The sequence below is a fragment of the Merops nubicus genome, unplaced genomic scaffold (assembly GCF_000691845.1).
Source record: "Merops nubicus isolate BGI_N331 unplaced genomic scaffold, ASM69184v1 scaffold22178, whole genome shotgun sequence".
Lineage (NCBI taxonomy): Eukaryota > Metazoa > Chordata > Aves > Coraciiformes > Meropidae > Merops > Merops nubicus.
The window spans coordinates 1-10,450 of NW_008628021.1; the positions used below are offsets into that span (position 1 = coordinate 1).

At 41.3% G+C, this 10,450-nt stretch overlaps 1 protein-coding gene across 1 annotated transcript; it reads left to right on the plus strand.

Moving 5' to 3' along the window:
- Window positions 1-2,364: 2,364 nt before the first annotated feature.
- Window positions 2,365-6,821, plus strand: ERH (enhancer of rudimentary homolog (Drosophila)). Its single transcript, XM_008946547.1, has 3 exons — window positions 2,365-2,447; window positions 3,604-3,724; window positions 6,339-6,821. Exons 1-3 carry the CDS (start codon window positions 2,441-2,443, stop codon window positions 6,439-6,441), a joined length of 231 nt encoding a protein of 76 aa, XP_008944795.1. The 5' UTR covers window positions 2,365-2,440; the 3' UTR covers window positions 6,442-6,821.
- The last annotated feature ends 3,629 nt before the right edge of the window (window positions 6,822-10,450 follow it).

Sequence of the window (10,450 nt, forward strand, 5' to 3'; positions counted from 1 at the left end):
CTGCTCCTCCGCGGGCCCTGGAGCGGGGAAGGGCGGGAGCTCGCCCTGGGGGGCTGCTTGGGTGGCGCGGCAAAGCACGAAGGTCTCCCCGTCACAGCAGCTTGTTGCGTTCCTCTCGTCGTTTTGTGTGTGCTGAAGCAAGTTTTCGCCCTGAGGTGCAAGGGCAACTGCTTCTGGGCTTGCAGCAAAACTCTACCTCTGTCTGGCGCCTGCTCAGAAGCAGTCAGCTTCTGCTAGGATGAGCTGCTGCAAACCCTGTGCCTGTTGTCCAAAGCAAAAGATGACACTTAAACAACTTTTTTTTTGCCTAGCAGTAGTAACTGAAGGGCATTTAGGTGTGCACAGTGGTTGCGTGCACAACTTGTAGCTGCAGCACTGCACATCTTAGTCTTGCAATACATTTTTTTTTAATTTGTTGTTGAGTAGACTAAATTGGTGGAAACCTCTTTGGACTGATGCTGCCTAGCTCCATAGTTCTGCTCGTTTGGCACAGCCTTAACCCTTTGTACAGGGTTGTGTCTTCAGTAAGAGGAGCACTGCCTAAAGTTTTAAAGTTTCTGAACTTTAGAAAGTGCTCCATAGAAGTTAATAAATGATAATATAAACCACATGGTGTCTTTTCCAGTGTCCTGCTTAACAGCAGCCAGTACAACTCTGTTGTTAAAAGAAGTGCAAGAAAACCCAATACAGGCATCAGAATAAGAAAAGTCTGTACTGGGCTCTTCCAAATAATTTCTACTCTAAAATTCTGAACAAAGCAGTTTACATATTTTCTATAATCTAATTATTTGGATAAGTTCAGGATATATACAGTCATTGAAAACTCAAAGAATGGGAGGAACAGTTTGGGTATTTTTAGGCTAGAAAGCCTAAAGTGATTCCCCAGCAGGATACTGAGAGACCGAATACAGAATTCACTCGGTGACCATACAAGAGACACTGAGGGGCTGGAGCAGGTCCAGAGAGGGGCAGGGAGGCTGGTGAAGGGTCTGGGGAACAGGCCTTACAAGGGGCAGCTGCAGAACCTGGGTTTGTTTAGTCTGGTAAAGAGGAGACTGAGAGGTGACCTTATTGCTCTCTACAACTACCTGAAAGGAGTTCGTAGACAGTGGAAGGAAGCAACAGGATGAGAGGAGATCAAGTTGTACCAGGGGAGGTTTAGTTTGGATATTAGGGGAAAATTATTCACTGAAAGGGTTGTCAAGCCCTAGAACAGGCTGCCCAGGGAGGTGGTGGAGTCACCACCCCTGCAGGCATTCAAAAAACGTGTGGATGTGGCACTTGGGGACATGGTTTAGTGATCGTGGTAAGGTTGGGTTGATGGTTGGACTTGATGATCTTAGAGGTCTTTTCCAACCTTAATGATTGTGTGCTATTTGCTAGAGTGTGTAGCACTCTTTTTCCATTTCTGACTGGGACAGTTTTGCTGCTTCTGTTCCTCTGGGTAGCTTTTTCCCTGGACCTTTCTGAATCTCCTACCATGTTGTTTGAGACAGAATTTTAAAAAACTGAATACTATTCCAGGCATAGGAACATTATCAATCATGGCTTAAAATATTGTGCTGTTTTCTTACACATTCCTTGTAAATCCTAATATTTGCCTTTTATCTTTTCTGCCACTGCATTTGATGGACTGCTATCTTCACTGGCACATCCAAAGCATGGGTCAGAGTTTTTCTATCAACAGCTGATTAATTTAAGCCAAATAATATGCTTTGGGATTTGTCTTCCTCTGCAGTTGCCATCATGAATGTGACACATTTTGTGCTCACCTCATACATCAGCATTGAAAACATTGGATCCAATTAGCAGGGCTGGAAATGGTGTTTTGTAGCCTGCTTGCAAACTTTCAATGCTGTGTAACCTGTGAAGTAGATCACAGATTGGGTACCCTTTAAAAAATCTTGCTTGCTCACTGACATCACTTGCTGTAGTGAAAAGTGTCACAGAAATAATGCAGCCATCTCAAGCCTCCCCTGCAGAAGAGCAATCTTACAGTCCCTGACATTTGGAGTGATTATTTGTGCCATAATTCCTGTTTGAGCAGACTCACTGAACTGTGAAGAGTCAGCTCATCTGGCTTGCAGGGAATAACCTCAAATACTAAGTGCAGATTTGTTGTATAATTTGTGTTCCCTTGAAGTTAAATGAGTAGCTCAAAATAGAAACCAAAAATTATTAACGCTGCTTACATGAAGAGTAAATGCTGTCTGGAAAAATGTCTGTATCCTTTAGTGCTGCTTCAGTGTTTTTAATAATATGCTGCTTTGTAGTGCTTCATTTGAATAAATAATTTAATTCAATCAAAAAACATTCCAAATTTGCCAGTAACCTCTTTTTCCTTTGGTTTGTTTTTCAGTCTCACACAATTCTACTTGTCCAGCCTACCAAGAGGCCAGAAGGCAGAACATATGCTGATTATGAGTCAGTGAATGAGTGCATGGAAGGTGGGTGCAGACATGGTAGTCAAAAGCTGCTGTTAAAACCCCATTTTTGATGTATTCCTATGTAATCTAAGTTGCTCTTCATGTTTTCCCAAGGCAATTCTCAAAAAAAATTTAAAATGTCTCATCCTTTTAGTTTACTCGTGTTTTAGCACACTAAAAGAGCTACTCCTTCTTTCTAAAACTTAATATATTAAAATATCTTTTTTTTAACTTAACTAGATTGAACTACATTCAGTTGGTGAGAGTAGGCAATATTCCTGGTGGGGCCATGCAGCAGACTTGCCTGAATGTGTTTCATTGCAGGTTCAGAGCCTGTCTCTCACTAATTTCTGTGCTAGCCATGTAAAGGAAAGATAGCTACTAGAAATACTACAGAAAATAAAAATTTGTGCAGTTGATATGTAATTTGCAGTCTTGTGGGCTGCATGCCTGACAAAAAAAAAATTCTTCTGTGAATTTAAGAGACATATTGAACTTGGGAAGAAGATGGAGATACTACAGCTGTAGGATTTAAATGTGGAAATTCACTTACCATTAGAAATTATAATTCCAGCAAGTTTTCCAAGGCAAGCAAAAGCATAATAAAGACCATGTAAAGCCTCTGTGCTCACTTTAACACTATGTTCTTCTCAAAGGTACCTGGAGTATTTATGGGCTAGTATAAATAAAACCAATTTAAATGAATACACAGGCTTCTGCTCCCACTCTTACTTCACAGCCCTGTTTGACTCCCATCAAAAAAATATCTTTCTTATGATAGTCAGATAGCTTTATCTGACATTAGTTCTCATTCTCAGGTGTTTGTGCAGTAGGAATACATGTTGCAGTTGTGCTCATAAAATTATTAGAAGGGATTTCAGGTTTCCAGTGGAGCTTACTGCATGGAAAGTTGCATCTTTGACAGAACTAAAACTTCTTCCTTTAACTGGTGATAATGCTTCTTCCCATGCAATGATAATGCTTTTTTCCATGCATCTTTACACTATTATACTTAGAACAAGCATTTCAGCACTGCAAAATCTAATAAGTTTGTGTCTGTTTTCATGGTGGTCAACTCTAAACTTTCCTGGTACCTGTGTTTTAGTAGCTGAAAATGTTACAGCAAGTACAGTTGTTGTTTTTTTAATTGTGCATTGTTAATCCTGTTTCTCTGTAGGAGTCTGTAAAATGTATGAAGAGCATCTGAAGAGAATGAATCCCAACAGTCCATCCATTACATATGATATCAGCCAGTTGTTTGACTTCATTGACGACCTGGCAGACCTCAGCTGTCTTGTGTAAGTTCAGTTGTACGAGTCCATTTCAGTGACTAGAGAAGTCAGGAGTCTTCCAGCTAAATTCTGACATGTTTTATGTGAGATCTGGTAAGGTTCTGGGTGTTTTTTGCAACGAGTGTTTGTAAAGCAGTAGTAGCAGAGCTGGCAGGCAACGAACTGCATTGGAATAAAACATCCCTAAAGAAAGTGTAGAAACCAACAGTTCCACTTGGATTTTAGTCACATTGAGGCTCCCAACGTTTCAAATACTGAAGTCCAACAGATGAATACAGCTATGTATTTTATTGATGGTAGAATCTGTTTAAATTGGGGCTGGATCTGCCTTTGTGCAGTTGGGCTGATTCTTAGGGAGGCAGAAAGCTTATAGGATTTTCTTCAGCAGAAGGCTGGAGTAGTGATACAGTAGCAGTGCACTACAGCCAACTGTTTATTTTGATCAGGATACAGCACGATGGAAGTTTCTATAAATCCTGACAAAGTGACTGAGAAACAGATCAGTCCTCCAGAGACCTGTAGCTAATTGTTTAAGTGTTCCTGTGAATACAACATATCCAGTCCTCCTCTCTGTGTTAAAGTTGAGAGAAAGCAAAGGTGGTTTTGCAGAATTTCACTAAATTCCCTATTCAGAACATAACATTGTCACTATATCTCTTAGTCCAGATCACTTTCCATACGGTGAATTTTGAGGTGATGGTTTGATATGACAGTGGTATTGCAGAAATGCTGTAAGAATAAGGACACAATTCTTATATTTGAATGACAGAGCTTGGCTTTTGAACCTCAAAATTCCAGAAATTCTTTTTAAGCCAGTGTGTATCTGGTACAGACATTCCTGCAGCCACACTGCTCTGTCTGAAGTCCCAGTGCAAGTGCTTGTGTAGCTGCACAGTGAACAGCCTTTGCCAGGTAATTCTAGTTTAAAATAAAAAGCTATTTGAAAATAAAAAGCCCTGAGCATCAGATTGCTTTCCTTTGCTTTCTGATGAATGTGCAGAATCTGATACTGATCATGGCTTATTACAAATGTCATTTACCAACATTTTCAGTAGAAAAGTAGAACAGGATTGCAGTTTCTGCCTTATGTTGTCCCTGGAGCCTTCTGCCACGTTTGATCTTCAGGTGTCACTGCTGTGCTGATGCAGTTTGAAAGTCACACTGGTTCAGTTTATCAAACAGACAGAAGCTACTTGCTTTAGGAAGTAGCAACTGTTTTCTGGTACAGTCTTGGGCCTTTCTTAAGGAGGCTTGTAAACTCAGTGTCGTGCCAAATTCTACTTCAGCTTACAGTTTTCCAGCAGATGGCACACGTAGCACGTAGCGTAGCAGACACATCTCCTGTTCATGGAGATCCCTAAAGCACTTGCTCTCTGGTCTTGTTCTGTAGCATTCTGAATGGATTGGGATGGGGACAGAAATCTGCAACTTCTCCTGAAACCAACAATTCTTTCACTGTGCTGGAGCTCATACTAACTACTACTCCATCACTGAAACTCTTCACATGGCCTTGAACCAGTCATGCTGGGTTTTAAATAACAAGGGTTTCTTAGAAACAGTATGCTTAGGGGGTTTTCCTCAGGTAGGAACTGTAAATTCTTCTGGATTGAGTTAACTGGATTTTAACTCAGTTTTTACCAATGGCCATCTGCCTCTATCTGATTAGAAAGAAGTGTACCGAAATTTAAAGACTAATCAGGACTTCAGTAGTTCTTGAAGCATTCATTGAAAGTACCCCCTTAATGAAAAGAAAAAAAACCAAACACATACACACCAAAACATTCAACTTCAGCAGCTAAGGGGAAAGGAGGGCATGACTCTACACAGAAAACTTTGTGATTTCCTTTCATTTTTAAGTCTAATTCTGCTTCAATCCAGCAGTATCTGGAGTAACCCAGTTCTCTGACCCTGGCAAGGTAATCTTTCTAGTTGACTGCTTTTATCAACTGCCCCTGAGCAGCAAATGAGTCTGTGGGTTCTTATTTTCAGTTTGCTTTTTATGAAGTGTCCTTGGTGGTTAGATGGGAGCTTGCCCTTGCTGCCAGCTGGCAGGAATCCTTTGTCATGCATCCAGGAGCCTACCTACCCTTGTTCCTGGAAAACTGTCATTTTGTTCCTTTTCTAAAAGTTCCAAACAGGAGTGGAACACCTGAAAACTTAGGTGAGCACTTGCTTATAGTGTTGAAGAACATTAAGGCAGTATTCTGGGGTTCAGAATGAAGAATAGTTCCACCAGGAAACAATCTAATTTGTCTTTACTGTCAGATTGTTTCCTGGTGGAACTAGTCTGAGCTCCAGAATATTAAGGTGCTCCATTTGTTGTCTCTTAAGTAATTATATTAATGAATTACAATGTGAACACACTGTGATCCAGTCACTCAGTAGTCCCTGGAGCATCTGGTTTTATTTCAGGTTCTTACTGATCTGCCAAGTAACTGGTTTTTAGGGAACAGGGTAACTATGTAAAGTGGCAATTCCCCTCTACTTCTGCTGCTACTTGTGTTCTTTATGCAACTTTCTGCCTCATACACTTGAGACAATTATTTGTGAAACTCTGCTGGCAAACACACTACAGGGCAGACTGATACTACATGGGTTGTGGTTTTTTTTCCCTCTCTAGTTACCGTGCTGATACTCAGACATACCAACCATACAATAAAGACTGGATAAAGGAGAAGATCTACGTCCTCCTCCGCAGGCAGGCCCAGCAAGCAAGCAAATAATGGGGGTACCATCATCATGGGGGCGTGGGGGAGGGCTTGGACAACAGGTGTGTACAGAGTGTAGTAGTGAACGTTTTGTATTATAGTCATCCTGTTGCCATTTTATTAAACTCTTTAGCCAGGACTGAATGTACTGTTAGAGGTGCAAGGGTTTTGTTGGATTTTACTTTTTTCAGTGTAAATGGAGAAAAAGATGCAACATCTTCAACAGAATTTTGTTTTTTTCCTTTGGTTAACTAATGGTCCTACTTTATTTGAACCCCTGGGGCTGTTCACATTGTACCACGTTCACTGTATGTGCCCTTCTGTGGGGTTTCCAACATTTAGCTATGTCCTTGAGGCTGTCTGAATGGGGAATAAAAACCTACCCTTTAGTTAAACTTGAGTACTGAATTTTGTGGGTTTTTCCAAACAAAAAGTTAAATCTCTCTTGCCCGTTTGTCAAGGGACAGGGTTTGAAAGGTTTTATGGACTGAACAAACGGTTTTTCCTTTTGTTACAGAACAGCTCAGGTTCTGGCCTCCAAGTTGACTTCTCTGGCCTAGTCTTGATACTGTCTTTCCTGGGGATCTTTGGGCAGCACAGCAACCTTCTTGCACATTGAACTTTATCTTTCTGCAAGACATTTCTATTCAGCTAAGCACGTCTGCTCTGGGATGGGTGATGGGTAAGAGCAGGCTGAATGTGTCACATCACAGCCCCCATAAGTCAGTCTACTTCCAGCCTTCCCCTGAAAAAGGATTAGGCAAAGCAAATTGTTTTATCCCAAACTGCATTTTCTCTTCACAAAGGATAAGGACTGAGCTGCACACACTGTAAAATTATGTCTGCCCCTGGATATCTTGAATACTGATGTCTCTGTAATTCTCTCCAGTGCACTTAACTTCCTGATACACATCAATGGTTTCTGATGGACCTCACAGCAAATGGATTGCCTTAAGAACATCCAGGGTCAAGTTGACTGTCTATAGTAAAGCTTTAATGAAAATAGCTTCACTGAAGTGGTAATAGCTCCTGAAGACTTGGAATCAAATTACTGAAGAGGTAGAAATTCTTATAAAGACATTGGGAGCAGGTGTTGAACTTCCAACACAATGCAAGTTAGGAGGTTAGACCTACTAGTTCTACAGTAGTAGGCCAGGAATCAGTTCTGTCTGCTAACATCAAAACATGCTTCCTTCATAATAAATGGCATTTTTTCAAAACAGTAGGTCAGAATTATATTAACCTGCTTAACGTTACTTAAATCTGTAAGTAGAACTGCATGGAAGTTTTGTATCCAAATGCAGCTTGTCACAGTAAGTAAAACAAAAAATTCACCATTGTCTCATATAATGACATTAAAGTTTAATACAAACAATGTTAGCTAAAGAGCTTGTATAACTTAACCTCCTGTAGAGCAAGTAGTAAAGTAACATGTTCTTTCCTAACATGTTTGAAGTTAACTTTAGCAAACATTTACAACTTTTTTTGTAAAAACTCCAATATTCTCTGGTGGATCATTCAAGGTGCTAAGTAGGATGCAATTTTGCAGCCTTTAAATGTAGGCAAGTAAACATCCCTTCTCACTTCCTATCTCATTAAAAATAGCTACTTAATATTTTTTCCTCATTCTGTGAGCTTGTGTTCAATTTAAGAAAAGGCAGCAATGTGGGTTCCTATCTTATTGTGGGAAATGTAAGGAGCTCACTGAAGCTATAGTAACCAGGAACTTGGAACATAACACAGCTCTTGCCTCAAAGATAAGCTGGAGTCTGATAAAAAAAAAAAATAAATCTTCCTCTCTCTTGGGTTTGACTCTAGCATAACAATTGTGCAAATTAAGATCAGTAAACAAGTACAAAATATTAAGTTCTTATGTTAGAGCAGAAAATGAAAGTACTTTCAAGCAGGTGGTAATAAATGTTTCTCCTTTATGAGAGAAGACTCGGTGAAGGCTTTTTTTTTTTCCTCAAAGTAGAAGGTAAACAAGCTCGAACTGTAGGGTTAATCCACATGAAATTTTGTTGGTTTTTTTTTACATTTTGGTGGTCATCTTAGTAATTGAAGGTTTCACAGAATTGAAAGATGCAAGTAAATGTTGCTTTTGTACCTCTGAAGCCAGACTTGGCCTTCTGTCAATATAAAAATATGTTTGTAGACCATTTAGTGAAGGGACTTGGACATCATCTCTCTCTTCCCCCTTGTCCCCCAGCTAGAAGTCTGTTTCCTGAAATAAACTAGTAGTTAAAACTCTCTAGGTAATTCTTAGCTGCTGTTCCCTGTATCCCTTTAGAGTTGCCTTTCACTTGAACTATTCATGAAACAACAGATTTGTTGCTTAGCTGAGCAGCTGACTGAATACAGTGGACAGAAAAAAGCTGCAGCATCATCTGGCTGATGTGCAACTGGTTAGAAAGAAGAATCTGGAAAGCTGTCTCCAGCTAACATCTGCCTTCAGAAGTACAGTGAAGAGGGTTGTGAGCACTTGGACACACGTTGTGTGCTAGCAGTGTGGCCCTTCAGCGATGTAGAGCAGTAGCAGGCCAGGTGAAAAACGACTTTCCAGGTTGTTTCTTGTCTGCAGTAGAGGATGACAGCAGGGCGCCGAGGACTTTCTCCAGCAGCACCAGTCCCTAGAGGCCTAAGGCAGCACTTCTGCCAAGAGAGATGAAGTTTGTGCCCAGGTTCAGCTATGTTAAGTGAGCTTTGTCAGCAGCACTTTGCAAGTGATACCGTAAATAAATGGCACGATTCCAGAAAGTGTGTCAGGGCAGAATGTGTCATCCCAGGCGTGCTTCTTGCACAAAGGGCAGGTACAAGTAGCAGTGCTGGGCATGCCTGCTGCACTTGGGGGGGGGGAAACAAATCATATTGGCTGTTTCTGCAGGAGGGTGGCACAGGATTGTAAACCAGGGACAAAGAACAGAATCCAGAGATCTCATGTTTCCAAGTGTGGAAATACTTAATACTTTTTGGGTTGTGGTTTGTTGGTTTTTTTTTCTTGTTGGTTGTTTTGGATTTTTTTTTTTTTTAAGAAGTCCCTTACAAGCAACTGAGGTTCTTGCCTGACTTCTGGTCCCTTACAAGCCCAGCCTCAGCCCAGTGAGGTGCATGAGCTCTCCCCCATTTGCCAGGAGCACAGAGCAACTGAGGTTCTTGCCTGACTTCTGCTTGGCTTGCGCAGCCGTGAGCCACACTGTGTCTTCCCTAACCATGGAATAGGCCTGTCCTCACAGCACCTGTGCCCTGCCTGCTGCCCATTGCAAGCTGGGGCATGACCAGAACGGTTCATTCGCTAGGTCCTGGCACGACTTCACTCAGTAAAGAGCGAGGTGAAGTTCTGTGAGCAGGCTGAGCTGATCTCACAGCTCTCTGCCATTGAGAGGCGTAATGCTACTTCACACTACTCACAAACGAGATGCCAGGAGATGTGGGGAAGGGGAGAACAGAACTGCCAACCAGCAGAGTACCTGGCCCCTCAGAGAGAAATCTCATCTGAAGGTTTGAGGAAAAGCTAGAGCACAATAGATGCTGTTGCAGAACACGGTAGATGAATTGTTGTATATATGTATAAAGGATGGTTTATGTACCATTGCATGCTCCTGCCAGTCAGTGAGGCACTGGGGCAGGAGGTGATCCCACCAGGATTGACTTTGAGTTGTATTCTATGCCACAATAACAGGATCACTCCTAAGGACTCCCACTCTGCAGCCTCCTTCAGTATGCTGAAGAGGGATTGCAGAAAGCAAAACTGAATTCCTGCTTTGAAGGTGAAATAAGCTAAGTAATTAAAATACTTGGCTAGAGTTTCTTCCATCATCAAATACTTTTAAAATAGACTAGAATCATGACATTCATCACAATAAAGCATAAGCACAGCAGGAAGGCAGCATCCCTATGGTTGCATCAGTCTGTTCTCGTGCTTAACACCACTGCCACGTAGAGCAAGGAAAAAAGAGTGACTAGTAGCCAAGACCACCTCATTATCTTTGTTAGTAACTAATATCATAGAATCATAGGGGTTGGA

Excerpts from the sequence above, each read along its gene's own strand:
- ERH (XM_008946547.1), top strand. Across the intron at positions 3,725-6,338 it reads GCAGACCTCAGCTGTCTTGT|TTACCGTGCTGATACTCAGA; the intron begins GTAAGTTCAGTT and ends TTCCCTCTCTAG.